We start from the raw sequence: 18295 nt of genomic DNA, 5'->3' as shown, positions 1-18295 counted from the left end.
GAAGTGTATCTTTTTTAAAGGGGACTATGTTGAAAAAAAAAAATTATGTTTTTTTTGAAAAAAAAAAAAAAACAATGGTGTCTTCATTTCTAACACGGGTACTTATTGAACCCCCCTCGTATACTAATTTCTGACCGATCCATGATATGCTTTTTAGTTTATTTTGGATTTTATAACTGTTTCTATATGTCAAAGGCTTTCGGACCACATTATCCTATACTGGAATGGTGAAAATCATCACCATAGCGCAATGAAAATTGGATGAACATTTTTTGCAAATATCAGCCTACTCTAAAACCATACTCCCTACTCATTTCGAGAGCTGAGGCTTTGTTAAGCTACAATTAGTGGTGCCGTAGTCATAACGCCATAACCGTAACCATAACCATAGCCGCAACATTACAGCACTTGTCGATTAGTCATGCGGTAGCGTAAACAGCTGATATTGAAGTTGTGATAAAGACAACATTTACATTTTGTCGTAAAAACACGGGTAAGTCAATTAATTTTTCCTCATTCATTTCTAATATTCAAATTTTTATTGCAAATATCAAAACAAATGTAAATTATTTCACAGTTGCTTACAGATATGGGGAAAAACCGAGATTCAATAGATAGATACGGTTACGGTTATGGTTATGGTTACGGCGTTATAGTGCCTTCTTAGACAATCGAGGGCGCTTTCAACATCTTACCGGAGGCCATAATAAGCGCGACGACTGATTTGGGTGTCGCCGAGAGACTTGTGAAGTTTATAGAACAGTTGTTATTAGGCAGGTTCGTAATTTCGACGTTGGGCCCCTCGACGGCTCGCAGATCCATCAGGAGGGGTACCCCTCAGAGCGGTGTACTTACTCTTCTGCTGTGGATACTGGTAATGAATTGATTGTTAAAGAATCTAGAGGAGAGGAGGGTACACGTAGTGGCCTACGCAGATGATGTTGCAATACTATGCACTTGCGAACTGTGGGTACCACATTACCGATCCAAACAGACAAAGCAAACATACGTATAGTACCTTTAGCAACTTGTAAGATGCTTATAGACAAACACACAATCAGAGCTGCCAACGGGCTATGGACTCAGTCCCTGACCTATGCAACAAGTAGAATGACGTGGCCGGAATGGAACATGGGCCGCACAAACCTACTGTTGAAACTGAACACGAAGGGCATGAGAAATCTTCTTGGGGTTCTAACAGGGCACTGTCTGATTGGCAGGCATGCCAGTAGATTGGAAGCACCCTATAACGACTATTGCAGAAGCTGTAACGACACTGAAGAAGAAGAGACTATAGAACACTTTCTATGCGGGTACATGGCTCTGGATAGAAGAAGGTTCAATATTTTAGGAAAAAGCTCCCTGAATAACTTGGCAGAAGTAGCCAATATAAACATAAAAGTCTTGTTAGATATATCAAAGCCACAGGTTGGTTCAATGAGGACGATGTAGAATGAGGAGAGGGGACAGCCCCGATGGTATCACAATGGCTCTACAGCAGGTCTAGGTGTGTCAAACGACAACCACTCGATCTATGGTGCGGCACCAGTGATGCCCATATGTTTGATCGGAACAGCTGGTTATGGCTTAGGTACGGCGGCACTAATCGCAGCTTTGGCCTTAGAAGCTCGGCCGAACGAATACGATTCGCTTTCGTGTAACGTGGCACTGCACGAATTATTGAATTAGGTGTCGTACAAAAACGTGTGACATGGCACTGAATGTGTTAAAGAATGAGAATATTTGCGGAATGCGCAATGCACCGAAAAAAAAATTAGCTTTTAGGCTTTTTTTAATTTTTTTTTTCATAAATAATTTTGTGTCTTTTTTAAATTTTTTTTTTCATAATTAATTTTGTAATTTAAAAAAAAAATTTTTTTCCATAAATTAATTTTGTGCCTTTTTTAATTTTTTTTTCTTTTTTTTTTTTTTTTTTGAGTATCCATCCACCCATTATTTTTATTTTTTGGCGAAAAAAACAGTGAATACCCTTTTTAGTTTGCTAATTTATTGAACAGCATTAATTTTGAGAAATACATAGCAATTTTGTACTAAGCAAATTGTGAATTTCTAAATGCTCGCGTTTACATCAAACAAATATCAAAGTGGTGATCTACATGGAATTTCGCTCACAACAAAGCAAAATTTATGCATACAAAAAAAAAACACTTTTCTTATAATTCACAATGAAATTGTTCCAAACAATTATTTAACAAACATAAATTTACATTAATCGTAGAATTTATCAACCTTGACAACGACGATACAGAATTAATCGTCGCGAGTCGTAGAAGTGTCACATTAAACGGGACACGAAATCCAAATTGAATTTTCGAAATGTCAACTAGAAAAGACCACGTAGATTAGAGCAATGAGTGGCGCGAAAATCACTAAGAAAACAGTTAACTGCAACTGTTGATCCATGCGCGCCCAGAGGCTGGACCACAGTCGCACTACATCGACCAGTGTAATCTGCACTTCTCTATCGTCACAGTTTTGTTCATCCATATTGAGTGCCTTCGCCACGCCCACGGACATTGTTGCACGATTTGGCGCCATTGTATACGTGATTGAATGATTCTGCTTTTCTGCTTGCTGAGAGTGCGGTGGTAAAGCTACAACACTGAGATCCACATCAGACACAACAAATGGTGCTGCCGATTCAGTCTGCGACGCCAGTTCTGCGAAGTGTTTGTAACGAGCATCGAATTCTTCGATTTCCTCAAGCGTTGACGGCTCATCTACCGCCTCGTGCTCCATATTCTGATCCACCGGCAGCGTAATATTTAAGCTTGACGAAGTGCTTTCGTTATTGTAGTCACTCTCATGAATACTGTAAGTCGTAGTGTTAACATCGGTCGACACGGAATTAACGGAATGGTTTCGTTTCGTTTTCTCGTCCAAAGCTGATTGCGTGTCATTCGAGTTGTAGGCACGATCCGATGAAATGTTGGTTTCGAAACAATTAGGGGACAATGTTACGCCTTCAGCACTACCCTCTTCTATAATTTCGGTTGAGCCCGCTACGATTTCACTGAAGTAATTCGATGTATACTCAGGTATATCGTAAGCTTCAGGTTGATCGCACTTTTCCGATAAAACTATTGTGGCATTTAGCTGGTATGAGTGACTATCGTTAATTTCTTCGCTTACGCGCACACTATCGAAATCCAGAGATCCGCCTGTCAGTCGATTGTCAATCTCTATTGCGCGTCCCAGATTGAAATTGTCGCGTCGCTGCTTGTGCGCTTTTTTGCGCATTTGTTCGCGCAATTTGTTGCGATTTGGCGTGCGATAGCTGCTGCCACAGGCGTACAACGACAGACGCGGCCCACGATCTCGCTTATGTCGGCGGCTATGGCGACCACCAACACCACTCTTGCGTCCCAGCACATCGCCGGAACTAGCAGTAGTGGTGGTGGTGGTGGCAGTTGCCGAAGTCACCGAAGTGGTGGAGGTGGTGGTTCCGCTGACTTTGATATTTCCCTTGAATGATTTATGATGTATTCTCTTATTTTTCGTAGGTGTTTGCGGAGTACCGGTGGATGGTGTTTCGGACGAAAGTTTACTGCTGTTGGGCAAATGTTTCAGCTGACGACCGATTTGTAGTCGCAGCAGCGAGGTACGCCTTTTGCGTATAATTCGCTGTTGTTCCAACATTTTCAAATGTGATAGCGACCCGCCTGCGTGGTTGATGCCCGATATATCGGCCAAAGAGAGCGTTGGCGGTGCATTTGCAGCGTTTACTGTGCGATCTTTTTCGACGGTTAATGAAACCATTGACGAACCGGATAATGCCATGATCTGATTGAACAAACAACGCCGATCGAAATGAGATTGACTTTTTCGTGGTGTTGAGGTGCATATATTCTCACGACTTTTCAAGCACATCGCTTGGAAATTTTTCTGCTGAACAACTTTTAGAAGATCCGTTGATAGTTTTGCAGTCTGTCGAAAATTAGCAGCATTTAAAGTATTGTAATTGTTGTTGGCCGAGTTTCATGTATTTCATTTGAAATAGAATGCAAAAGAGATAATTTAGGATTTGAATTTTTTAAGGAAAATTAACAATTAACTCGAAATATGAGAAACAAAAAACACTCTCGAAGCACCAAATATCAACTGCAACGGTAACGCCAATGACAAGACTAGAAATACTGCACAAAAATGACACGAACAAGAATACCAACAAGCACAAAACCTACTCAAGCCACAAAACCAAAAACGTTTTAAGTAGTTAGAGTTCAGAATATCAGGCAGAGGTGAACTCAAGGCGCATTCATTAAAGGTGGTGCCACTAGACCAACAACATTGTTTTGTACGTTTGGTAGTCAAAGCAAAGTATTGAGAACTACATAGAAAACAAGTAATGAATTCGCCTTGTTTCATTCTAAGCTGACAGCCATATGGATACGGCGACAAAAAAAAAAACAAATCAGCTGATTTACCGATACCACCTTTAATAGATTCGCCTTTTGTGAACTCGATAATTAGCCAATTTCAAAATTTTATACATTAGGAAAGATACAACAAAGTTCGTGAAACTGTATATGTATATATGCATATGCAGTTAGCATCAAAAGAAAGTGTACTCCACTTATTGACAAGTTTTGACTACATATTTCTTTATTTTTTTTAGAAAAACAAATTTCGAGCATTTGTTGTATGGGTGTACACTTCCTTTTGACGCTGACATTATGTGGCGCAAAATTAATCACCCTATTGGAAGTTTTATAATTTTTGCAAATGGTATCGTACGTCCGTTTTTAATTATTTTTTATTTTGAATTTATTTTTTTTATTTTGATTTATATTTTTTTATTTTTAATTATTTTTTATTTTGAATTTATTTTTTTTTATTTTGATTTATATTATTTTAAATTTTTATTTATTTTTTATTATATTGTATATATTTTTTTAAATATATATGTAATATATGTTGACTGCAGCTATAAATCAAAGTTTCATAAATTGAACAAAATTAAAAAAATTCAACAAATTTTCATCAAAATTTCAAACTTTTAAATTAGAATTTCAAAAACAAAAAAGATATTCATACAAAAAAAAATCGAGCGGTCGTTGCATTGAAGAAAAAGAAAAGTTATCGAAAATCTATACGAATTTTAAGCATATTGAAACTTAGCAGAATGTGACACGCTACGATCGGGCGCAACGCGAGCCATGTGGGATCACTACCGGGAGTTGAAAAAGGAAGAGAGACGTATCATCAGAAAGAAGAAACGAGAGACTGAATTATGTGAATACGAGGAGCTTGAGATGCTAGGCAATAGGAAAAACGCCCAAAAATTCTACCAGAAAGTTCGGCGACTTACAGAAGGTTCCCAAGACCGGAGAGTTTCCCTGTAAGAACAAAACGGCGATCTGGTAACTAAAATTCAGAGCGTGCTTCTCGAACTTGTTAAACAGTGATAGCTGCGCATGTCACAGAGAATGTGGAGATCTCGGTACCCCAATCGTTGGCGACGGAATTGACGTTCCGCTACCCGACCATGACGAGGTGAGAATAGCAATAACGCGGCTAAAGAACAACAAAGCCGCGGTAGCTGACGGACTTGTTGTTGTAGCATCATAAACATTCCCCATATTTGCATACCGGTAATGCTGCTGGAGTGACAGTCCTTGTCCTTGCCTGCCGGCTGAACTACTCGAACACGGCGGTGAGGAGCTGGTAAGGTTCATGCATCAGCTTCTATGCAAAATATGGTCGGATGAAAGCATGCCTGCCGATTGGAATTTAAGTGTGCTCTGCCCAATCCACAAGAAGGGCGATCCTGCAATCTGTGCCAATTACCGCTGAATTAGCCTTCTAAATATCGCCTATAAGGTTCTAGCGAGCGTATTGTGTGAAAGGCTGAAGACCACCGTCAACCAACTGATTGGACCTTATTAGTGTGGCTTTAGACCTGCAAAGTCCACCCTCGACAAGATATTCACAATATGCCAAGTCTTGGAAAATACCCATGAAAGTAGAGTCGACACATACCATCTTTTCGTCGATTTTAAAGCTGCATTCGACTGCATGAAAAGAAGTTGCATATATGATGCGATGTCTATGCAAAATGACGCGGCTCAATACCAGCAGCACCGTCAAAATTGGGTGGGACTCTCCGTGCCCTTTGATACCAAACGAGGTTTGAGACAGGGTAACTCACTGTCGTGTGACTTCTTTAACCTGATGCCAGAAAAGATTGTGTAAGCCGCAGAAATTAATTGCTTGCACAGTTTATATATTCATCATTGGCCTTAACAACCGCCCTGTTAGTTCTGTCCTTTTCCAAACTGGATAAAGAAGCAAAACGAATGGGTCTGGTGGTGAACGAGGACAGAACGAAGTACCAAGTCCTGTCAGCAAACAAACACTCGACGCACTTGCGTATCGGCACCCACGTCACTGTTGGCAGTTATGATTTCGAAGTTGTAAAAGGCTTCGTATATTTAGGAACCAGCATTAACACCGATAACAATGCCAGCCTTGAAAACCGGGCAGGGTAAGTAGGTAAAATGGCAAGAGTGCCACAGGCACACTTCAAGTAGCACTTACGTGCCGTTTTGATACCATAATGGAAACCATTGCCTGCGCAAAGAAAAGTTATGGGAAGAGAAAACCTTCTACAACCATCCAGTGCTGTTCATGTAGTGGAGGAGCGAAAAGGGATCTAGGCTGGAGAATTTCTTCAAGTCATCCCCAAAGGGCACGCTAAGGAATCTCAAGCGCCTAGCCTCCAGAGCCGGACATTTGCAGAGAAAATGTTCAACAGTCTCTTTCTCTGTAGGATCCCCACAGCTTCTGCATTAGGGGTTGTACGGAATTTCAAGCTTCTCCGCATGAGTACCGATCACCCAGTGCACACCGCGAGGAGTTTGGAAATTGAATGGCGGGGGATTCCCATCACCTTAAGCGTTCTATTTCTATCGTATTGAGGCCATAGTGTTTTCGAAATAGCGCACGATGAGACAGACCTCCATCTGTCTTGCGCTTTTCCTAGAAAGAAATTGTGTAGTTTCCCTTTAACAACGGACAAAGGGACACCAATGTCTGCGAGGGGGACAGCTGAAACCGGCTCTGTCGACCCCTTCCTGGCAAGCTCGTCGGCAATTTCATTTCCTTCTATATTCCTGTGCCCAGGAACCCAGATAAGGGAGATGTTTCCTGCTCGATCGAGATGTTTGAGTTCACCAGAAGAGAGCTGCAATACGGCGACGACAGTGCCTTGATCGCAGCTTGGCTATCGGAAAAAATATTAATGTCTCCCTCCCAACAGCGATCTTAAAGTATTTTGCATGCCTGCAGGATCGCGAAGACCTCTGCTTGAAAAACGCTGCTCGTTTCCGGCAGCTTAAAGGAGGCCGAAATGCTGGCTGATTTAGAGAAAACCCCCGCTCCCACTCCAGATTCCATTTTAGATCCGTCAGTGAAAACAGAGGTACCTATATCTGTGCCGACTCTCCCTCCTTCCAGTCTTGCCTGCTCGGAAAACCAACGTAGAATCTCTTTTGCCAACAAGTGCTACTTTGGACTAAGTAGGCAATTGAGTAGTAAAGTCCATTCTACAAGGCCTATCGTATAGCGCAGAAGCTTGGTGGATGACAACATCTCATGAGGCGTCCCTTGGAGTGTTCAAGAGGGAGATTCTGCGGAAGAAATTTGAACTTTTGCACGTTGGTGACGACCACATAGACATAGCGCGGCGAAAACAAAATCCGAATAGATATAAACGTTTCGACTCTGAAAGGGTTCGAGGTGGTACCAGCTAGTGGTAGCAGAGGAAGCGAAAGGCTTCCTCTACGTTGCAAAGATCAGGTGGAGAAGGACTTGGCTTCACTTGATGACGACGCCAACCGACGCCTGTTAGCACGAGAAAGAATGGACTGGCGCACTTTGTTAAACTCGGCCAAAATCGGGCAAGCAATTAACGCACCAAACAAGAAGAAGAAGAACGCGTTAAAATTATTGAAACTTTTTATGAAAATGGTCGCAGAATTCGTGTTTTTTTAAGGGGGAAATAATCGTTCGAATGAGTCGGCAATTCAACGGTTGGTGCGAAATTTTTGAGAAACTGCTGGTTCTGTCGAGGATAGAAAAATTACTTGCAGACCGAAAACCAGACGTTCTGTTGGGAATATTGCGCTGTAGAGCAAAGTGAGCTGAACCACCTTCAACATCGATAGTTCGACGTTCTCAACAATTAAGCATTCATGAATTGACTGTTTGGCGTATTTTACCCGTAGACGTGCTCATCGTGGCTCATCATTTAAATGATGTAATTTTCCACATATAATTGTTAAGAGCCGTATTTTGAACAAAAATAGGAAGTCTGAAAGGTTTTAAATGTTTTCATGTTTTATTTTAAAACAACGGGACTAGGCGCGTCTTTTGAAAGTCCCTTTATATACAATACGAGTACAATTGCATTAAGCTGCCGTAGGAAGGCTCTGTGCGATGCAATAAATAAATTTACCTTTTTGCAGTAAAATTTTTATGGGTGGAAATCACAAAAAGTCAACAGAGAAACAAGAACAATGCACAACTCACTTTCAAAGTAAACTGAGGACTTATAAAACATAAATTACTCGCAAATCTATGCACATAGGTAATTTGTCTATTAAATAACGAGACGGACGCTGTAAAATATTTTGTTTGAATTTACGTTATTCAATAGCCACATCTCGTCTGTATTTCATGCAAACCTACTTAATACTTAGAAGTGCTCAAATTTCAATACAAATATTGAAAACAAGAAAAAAAACAACATTAAACAGTGCCACAAATGAAACTCACCTCATCCCTTGAATTGCTATGGCCCATGCTGAATTTGGAAGCGAAGAAGCCGAAACGTACTGGTGTCTTTGCCGAACTCCCGCCCTGAAGGTTCACCTCCTTGAGTATTTCACGCGGTGGCTCCGAACTGCCCAGCGAAAGTCGACCGCCATGTTTGCTGGGTGTAGGCGGACCTGGACGCTTGTAATTAGTGATGCCTGTAAGTTTTTTGCGCGCACCACCGCCACTCGTTGTGCTGAGCAACGCACTCATGCTATCATCCAAGCTATGTGGTCCCTCCTAAGAGAGTAGCGGTAATTATATAAAAAAAAAAGAAATATTTATTTTTAATAAGGAATGCAAGGCGCAATAGTAAAATATTAAATTCTATGCAGACAACAGTAAGCGTCGAACGCTGCTGACACGAAACATTTAGGAAACAAGTGCACATTTTTTAAACATCGTTTAACATTCTTAGAGCAGGACAATGCAATAAACATGAGCACAACAACAACAACAATTACAAATATGCCAATGCACTAAAAGTGGAAACGATATTCTTTCTAATTCTCTTTCTAATTTCAATTACATGCATTGTTTTTTTGTTTTTGTTTATATCTGTGTATAAGAGAAATTTATTAGACGCGAAAGTAAACCCTTACAATTTTTATGTGAAATGAACAGTTTTTCAAGCGTAGAAATATCACAGAAACATAACTTCGTTTTCTCCTCGTCTCGCATTGTGCTCTTTACGTTCACTTCATGGGGGGAGGTACACTTCTATTTACAAATAATTTTTGTTTTGTTTTGCAAATGTACAAAAGTACATTTTAGTCACTTTTTATTGTTGTGATTTTGGCTTTTTTCTGTTTAAAGCGCCTGCTTGCCTAAGTATTTGCAATTATTTTGCATCGTTATTTTTGGAAAAATACTGGAAGTGATAAAATGCGATACTTGTTTTGATGTTGTCACTGCTGTTTCTCCCTCTGAGGGTGCGGTGTCTTGAGTCGACTTTGTGCTTATGCTGGTAGTGCTTACTTTCAATTCATCTTCATGCAAACCGTGGTCATATTGAGCAGCATAGGTGCTTTTCAGGTGTGGTGGTAACAATGAATTTCGGTATTGTAATTCCTCAGCACTGAAAATGTAAAGAGTAAGGAAATCTTTGAGTTATTTCTTATAAATAATAGAATTTTAATACATTTATTTCTATACCCAGCACATTTTTAGTGCTAGAATAGGTGGGGTATTGCAATTTTGTTCATATAACAGTAGTTTGTGAATGACTAATCCATTAAACATTTTAATATAGTGTCAGACCGAAAATACTATTTCAATTATGAAGATGTTGTCTGAGTGCCCCAAAGAAATAAGCTTGAAAAGCCATCAATTATGGACCAACAGCAGCTTTCAGTCACGAGGCAGCCATCCATCAGCCAAAAACATCGAAATTCAAAACAGACGGTCTTAATTCAACCCCTATATTTTGTTGAGCTCATATCACCAGTTTGCTTGTCAACGAACTTGCAATGTTTACATATTACGAGCCCAACCCGTGGTGTTTTAAAGTAAAATGGGTTGTAATACAATACTTAATAGGATGTTTCTGGTAACTTTTGGAAAATCTAAGCTAAGCGCGACTTACAACCTTCACTATTAACTATATATAGGTACACTGAAGAGCAAAACTGTAACAAAAGGTAATGCTTTCTATTTCAACAAATTTTTTTTAGGCATGTTTTCACAAACCAAATATTTTTTTTTGCATAACTTTATTGTCATGTATGTACTCTCTCTCTCAAACCGGTTTGGTGTCAATGTAACAACAACAACACTAGTAGTAAGCAATAATGCAAATAAAGATAAATGTTACAGTTTTGCACTCGACCATTTTTTTTATTTCTTACAAAAATAAAATAAATATTAATAAGATGTCCAATATCATTTGGATTTTTTCAGCTCGTGGATGGCTGTTGAAATAGAAAGTATTACATTTTGTTGTAAATGCAACTACTGCTAACGTGGAATTGCGTATACGCAGTGTAGGCCCGATTAGGGGCCTATTTTATAAAACTGACTATGACAATGACAAATTTTGTCGCGACAGGCATTGTTTTGTTTCCCAAAAATGTGACAAAATTATCGTTATCCGGTATTCCAATTTCCGTTGACAAAAATGTCACCAACCAAACGTGTTTTTGAATTTCATTTTGAATCGTAGGCAATTGTGTAAATGTTAATTGTTAAATGGTACATTTGAAGTATTTTAAACAGTGAGTCTTATGCGAATATATACAGGTATCCCTTGTATAACGCGGTCTTATACAACGCGGTTTCGATATAACGCGATTTGGAAAAATTAGGTTTCAGTACAACGCGAAATTTAGGCTTATATAACGCGAAGGGGAAAATACATAATTATAAAATCTGGTAACACTAATTTGCGTACCACATATATATAATATGTAATGTATTTTTAATGTAAACCGGGAATTACCCTTTTTTGCCTTCACAACATGTGTGAGTATACCAGAAAAGGAGCTTAAAAGAACCACCCATCAAAAACTGATAACAGATTTTGCAATTATAAAACCAGTAGAAGAACCACAAGGTCCCACAACTAGTTTCTTACCCAATAGCGAAAACTATGTTAAAGAAATATCTTCTGATGAAGCTATTGCTCCCCCAAAACGCCCACATGCAAAGATCTTTGAAAACAGTGAAACAGTTTAATTACCATAAGAAGTTTGAAGAATAACAATAAAGTTTTTAATAAACCTTTAATTTGTTTTAGTTTGTTTTTAAATTTTTCAATGTGCACATAATTATTTAAGTTTTGTTTTTTGAATTTTGAAATATGTATGTGCATATGTATTATTATTCATATTTTGTGTTTTTAATTGTATAAGAAATCTGAACTTTAGTATTGAGTTGAAATATATGTGCATCTGTTATTTTGTATGTATTTGATTAAAAAAAAAACCTATTGGAACATAACCCTCAAATTTATATGAAAACTATGTTTTAGATAACGCGGAATTACATAACGCGCAATTCTTCTGGAACGTAACTATCGCGTTATACGAGGGATACCTGTATTTAACTATTATGCATTAAATTTTAACCTGCAGAAGTTCGAAAATATGTGTGTTTAATTTAACAGAAGAAAATCGCTGGGTTAATAGGAGAAAAACGCTAGGCTTTGTTGCATTTTGAAATAAATTAAGGGATTAGAGGTAGTCAGAATTTTAAAAAAATTGGATGTTTTTTTGTAAATTCTTAAAATATGATATATCTTAAAAATATTGTGTGAAAATTTGAAGTGAATCCGACAAATACTTTTCGAGTTGTTCAATAATTAACAAAAGACACGCGGGCGCTCTGGTAATCGATAGAAAAACTTTAAATGCGTTTTTCTCAAAACTATGTTTTTTGAACTGGTGATCACTGCAACTTAAAAACCGCTTGGTAGGTTTCAATAAAATGTATGCTGCTTTTGAAAAACTCGTGCTTGATCGAAGGGTTTTTTTTTTCAAAAATTTCGATTTTTTTACCAATTAATTGTCGGTTATTTTCTGGAACACATGAAAAAATATTTCCTGAGGCCGCCATATTGTTAATTTTGAAAACCAAAAAAAGCTTCGATCAGGCACAAGATTATATAATATATACATATATAAAATTGGCCCTAATTTAATGTTAGGGCATTCGAAAACGAGTATATTTATATATTTTAAAATTATTTACAGATTAAAAACTCCGCTGTTTTATTTCACTCCATTCGATACGAATAAAATATACGATGAACAAATCGACATAGAATCGATATTCCGTTTTCTTGGTTAAGGCGTGCGTTATATACAGTTAGAATTTTCAAAATATCGATTTTGTTTTTATTTTATTTTTCTTAATGTACATATGTACATTTAAGAATGCACACAGAAAAGTTAATATCGTTCCGGGGAATATTTTCGAAGTTACACGCAAATTTGAAAAGGCGTTTCAGAGAATTTTTACCCTATGTCAAGTGCTTTTCAAACTTTAAACGCGTTTTTCTCAAAACCGTGTTTTCGAAGTCGGTGGACACGCTTTCTCAAAAATGGCTGAACCGATCGTCTTGAAATTTTAACACAACCTTCTCAGATATATTCTCCAGGTATTAGTCGAAAGACTAATGCAATACCTCTTCCCTGATATACAGAAAGCTTTTTTACGAAATACATAGTGAGTGGAGCACTAATGGCTGGAGCTTTGTATTCACAGACGGATCCAAAGACAACCTGAACACCTCATTTGCGGTGGTAAACGAACAAGGAGTTGCCTTTATTAAAGAATTCACACACAACGATTGGTGCAAATATCAGCACGCCTACAAGCGCATAAATCCGGAACGAAATAGGCCAGATATCCAGCTAAAAATTTTCACAAGATGCCGTCTAGTCATACTAAAATTAGCCACGAACACCTCCTAACTGGTAAAGCAGCCCCCGAGTGTAGTATATGCAACCGCCCACTGTCTATAAATCACATTTTAGATCATTGCCCTAAGTTTTCCAATAGTAGGAAAAACATATTTAAAAACCAATCACCTTCTGTCGCATTAAGAAAATACTCACCCGATAATGTTAAAGATATTTAACAAGTTTATATACCAAAACAATCTACTATATCTTGTATAATACAATTAATGTTCCCTAATCTAAAGTTGTTATACTCAGTAATGTTAAGATATATTACAATAGATAAACATCAGGCCGATAGTCTTAGTAGCTAGTGCCTCTTTTTTGTAATATAGTTATTTATAATTATATTTCATTATTAATAAATAAATAAATAAATAGTCGAAAGAATAAGAATTCTGATGATTTTTTCTATTTTTTTAGGCAATTTTTCGCGAAAATTTTTGTAGAAAATTCGATTTTTTTTTCCTATAGCCGCCATTTTATCAAAAATTAAAATTTTGACTATTCCTTCGATTAATACCTAGCTTTATCTATCCACAAAAAGAATCTAATTGGTTTTTCGATTACAGATAATCCAAACCGGAGATATTTTGTCCGGCGTCGAACGCTTTTTTTGGAGGACATTTGGGACATCATCTGCAGGAGCCGTGCACTTCAATATTTTCACTAACTTTGCGTGCTATAATTAACTTTAAAGTAGACATTATTTGAATAATTAAAAATTGTATTTGTTTAATAAAATCGTTTTTTGTAAAAAATTCTCAAAAAAACGTGATTTTTCAGCCTTACAAGTGTACATAACCCCTTAATTTTAAATATTTGCCTTCGATTACGAATTTGTCGTTTTCGCATATCGGAAATGATAATTACTATTAAAATGTATGTGCACTTACCAAACGTCGCGACACATTGACATTCTTCCTATTTGCAAGTCGGTCAGGTATGTATTATTAAACACTTCACCCTCCTCATCCTCCATTGCGAAATTCGAACTTGTCGCGGCATTGGATGCCGCCGACGATAGCGATCTTGGCAATGAATTCGTCGCCAAACTAGGACGTTTAAAGTGATCACTCTCACAATCCTTCAGATGTTTCACTTTGGTAGATAGTATGGCATTTTGCTTTTGATATTCCAAAACACGGTCATTGGTGCGCATAATTTGATCGGAGAGTTTGCGTATATGCTCCTCATATTTGGCATTCTGCGTTCAAAAATACAAATGGTAACGATAGTTTTTGAATATTTCATATAATATTTATATATTTCATTTATTTCATATTTGTTCCACTTACCTGTGCCTTCAACACTCCCATTTCCTCGCGTTCGCGATCTTGTTTGTCTTTCATTTTCGCTACTTCCTCGGTATAGAGTGTTTTCTGATGTGAGGTGGTTTGGTACATACAGGGAAAACGTTAAGCAATTTGGATCGAGGTGAAGAGGCGGTTCGAAGTTTACATATGTGGGGAAATCGAACGCAAGAGGACAAATTGAAATTGAGAAAATAACAAAGGGCGCAAAATGAGAATATTTTTTTTTTAAGATTAAACTTCAATGAAAAAATGATATACTGCTAATTTAAACTAAAGGAAGTATGTTAAAGAAATGCGCGTGCTGCCTATGCCTATTCCATTGCCTCTAGCCTCTACTAATATCAGTAGTTGTATTTAAATGTATGCTAAATGCGTAGAGGTCTAAAAAACAGGTTCGTTAATATTGAATATTGAAATTTAGTTTTCAAAAAATTTAGCTCTGGAAATAGTTAAGCAATAACGTAAATGATGTGGATGATATTTAAAGTGGGGACATCACAGCTGCACAGTGATTTCTTCACTTCTACTTATAGGCTAAATTCTATAACACGTCGTTGTATGTCTGTATATGTGCGCTCACATGCATACACGAACAATCAGAAGTAATTACAGTAAATACTGCATTTCATTAGTGTACGTTAACATTCGAAAAAATACTATATATTTCTAAACATATATACATGAAAATTTTACAATAACAAAACTATGAAAAAAAAAAATATTCGATTGCATAAACTGAAATTGGACGCGCATGCACACAGTTTTAGATTTAAGAATAAGCTAAAATACTGTAACCAATAATTCATTCTATCGCTAAAAGTCATTGAATGGGATGATGCGAGCCTCGGAGGTATACTAATATTAATGTCCTGCATCGTGCATATCGTTCAAAATACAGGAGGGGAATTGCTTTTGAATAACAGCTCCATATCATTTTGCCTCATAAATAAATTGAGCGTAATAACAAGCAGTACTTGCAACAAGAATACAACAATAAAGTATCTGAAACAGGTGTTGAATCGATTTTTCCACTTTGTCCTGGTCCCATAGATTTCGAACCTGTGACATTGCGTCTGCGTTGTAAGTTCGATTTAAAAAGAAGAAAGGAAAAGAAAAACTATGGTCAGAAAAGCTGTATGCGCTTAAATGAAAGTAGTAATTTAATCGAAAAAATAATGATGAATTAACTTAAGAGCAACAGAGGCGGTGGCATTGGTGAGTGACATTGGTGGATGATGATCGTGTTGATAAAGAGATTTCATATTTCAAAATCTGTGTGAACTGAGAGCAACGCGTGCATGTGAATGTGGTGGATGTGTGGCATTGGATGTTTCGCTAATTGTGCTTTGGAAATAAAATTTAACTTAAAAACGCTAAAGGGATCTAAAAAAAAGTTCGTTGTTTTAATCAAATAACAAATTTGTGTATTTCTATGGGGTGTTCCGAAACGCTCGTGGCGATGCCAATATATTTATATGGTTCTAAACTCTAATATCACGCATATTACAAGTATTGGGAGGCGATATTTTTTATAAATTTTGTATATTAAGTTTTTTTTTTCTTCCAAAGCTTTTTTCGTGCCCTTCAATAAACCACCTCCAAAAAATACACTTCCAATTTTCGAAACGGTTTCAGAAACCATTCAATTCACTTGAACATCTACCAACTCGAAACGGTGAGATATTTTCAATTTTTGAGAAGTCACAAGAAAGACGAATACGCCGGTTGTGGAGCTATTTGGAGAGATGTTTTGGCATAGTTTTACGCAAACGACGCACAAATACCCAGATAATATATAAGTAAGTATGGAGTATATAAACAGGCCCATAATTTCCAGACCTGCGTGAATAAGCAAAGATAGAAAAAGTTTTTTTAATAGCGGCAAATGGCAAATGCAAACCTCCTATGGATCTACATGGTTATGACAAGACCTATTATCACCTATGCATCAGTGGTCTGGATGAGTAGACTCCCTCTCGTGGGAGTCAGGAGGACCTTATCGAGACTACAACGCACTGTGACCATCTGTTGCGTGGGAGTTTTTCGGACTACTTCAGGCCCGACATCAGATGCTCTGATTAGTCTACCACCACTTGATGTTTTCATCCAAGGAGAGACCTTGAAGGCCATCTGCATGCTGAAACACAATGGGAATTCGTACGGCCCCTGTCCGGCATTGGACAATAAAGTAGGCATGGATATCGATCCAACAATCCTCGCCATGCCCCTTGACTCCATGCTATCTAGAGTCGTGCTTGACAAGAGAATCAGTGTGGTGCTGCCAAAGGCTCAACTGTGGCCAAACTAAGAAAATGAGCCCGGCAAACACTGTTTTCGCATTTTCACGGATGGCTCCAGCGAACACGGCTCTGGCTCTGGGGTCTACGTGGAATCCAGCGGGACAAAACTACTCTTTGCTCTTGGAATGCACGTATCTGTGTTTCAAACGGACGTATGTATATGCTGTTCAAAAACGATGAACTTTGTTGTGGAAGCAGATGGAGAGGCAGATCTGTATGTGTTAGCAGCGACAGCCAAGCTGCGCTCATGGCCTTAGACAGCCCCTAACCACTTCAAGGGTAGTCGAGTCCTGTAAATCTAGGCTGAACTGTGTCGGTAGCTATAATAGCCTGATGCTAACATGGGTTCCGGGACACGTGGGTAACGAGATCTCTGGCCCGGAGCCCGTTCTGCCACTCCCTTCTGCAGCCATCAAAGCCACGGTTAGCAAACGGGCGACTCTAACTCCAAGAAGCGAGCTTGGCAAGCTGAGAGAGGCTGCAGATGGACAAAACTGATGTTACCTGTCATGTCCGACCGACTGTCACAGTTTCTCCTGATGACGGGCCACTTTCTAAAGGCAAAGCACATGGAAAATGTGGGCCTCTCAGACAGTGTACTCTGCCCAGCATGTTGAGAGGAGAATGAGACGGCGGACCACTTTCTGTGCGTTTGCCCCGCCTTCGCTCGAATTAGGCTTGAGGTTGTTGGCACTGATGTGTTAAGAATCGTCCAACTTGGCCTCTTGGCACCGAAAGATCTATTCAGATTTCTTCGGAGGTCGGGTAGCTTTAAAGAAGAGGAATCCGAGTGCAGTACAATGGATTTAATTGTGTCTGAGTGCATTGCATTGGGCCGTACCATACGGTGATATATTTAAAGGTCGCACTACGCAACAGTTTTAGTATTTCAGTTTCATATTTGGTGAAGTCATTGTGTAAAACAGCGTTCCAAAATAAAGTCCAAAAACGTAGTTTCACTACGACCAAGCCAAAATGCCGCAGCAAGCCGACAAAAAAATTGTTATTTATAAACGCAATAAGTATCAAATCGTTGAAAATGTCGATCAAATAATGAAAATCGTGAAGGTTGACTGGCATGTGAGCACTTCCTCCAACTTCGGTCTCATTGGTCTCCAGAAGAAACTTTATGTACGCGAATTTACGCAAAACAATCTTTTGGGCCGTATGAAACTCTACAATTACTTGCTGAAATGCAGGAATATGAAAGAGGTCGTCCCAAGCCCGAATCAACAATTAAGATTAGCTGCTTATTTGGTTTAAAATTAAGCTGTGCATTTGGAGAGGGCATTTGGTGAGATTGGAAAGGGATCATCTACTACCGAGTTACTCCCAGCTACCACGAAACACTCAAATCGGACCCCTACTGTCAAAAAGTGATCAGATCAGAAGCAAGCAATCGCCCAGGAGCAGCCAGATTTGGTGAATAGAAATAGTGTTG

The 18295-nt window shown here is 38.4% G+C and overlaps 1 protein-coding gene across 4 annotated transcripts in view; it reads right to left on the bottom strand.

The window, feature by feature from the left end:
• The window catches only part of LOC128857138 (uncharacterized), a 36684-nt gene that overhangs the window by 5163 nt on the left and 13226 nt on the right, over positions 1–18295 (bottom strand). For 2 of the 4 annotated variants that reach the window (XM_054092732.1, XM_054092733.1), the window contains 5 exons: positions 14537–14620; positions 14135–14445; positions 9817–9916; positions 8800–9078; positions 1989–3948 (listed from right to left, as the gene is read on the bottom strand). In XM_054092732.1, coding sequence (XP_053948707.1) covers positions 2341–3948; positions 8800–9078; positions 9817–9916; positions 14135–14445; positions 14537–14620 — 2382 coding nt within the window. In that variant the 3' untranslated portion in view covers positions 1989–2340. Of the gene's footprint in view, positions 1–1988; positions 3949–8799; positions 9079–9816; positions 9917–14134; positions 14446–14536; positions 14621–18295 lie in introns of those variants that run through there. The other 2 variants (XM_054092735.1, XM_054092734.1) reach the window with 2 other exon arrangements.

The sequence above is a fragment of the Anastrepha ludens genome, chromosome 3 (assembly GCF_028408465.1).
Source record: "Anastrepha ludens isolate Willacy chromosome 3, idAnaLude1.1, whole genome shotgun sequence".
Classification (NCBI taxonomy): domain Eukaryota; kingdom Metazoa; phylum Arthropoda; class Insecta; order Diptera; family Tephritidae; genus Anastrepha; species Anastrepha ludens.
Note: the sequence above shows the minus strand (reverse complement) of the source record. Positions and strands in the feature narration are given on the sequence as shown.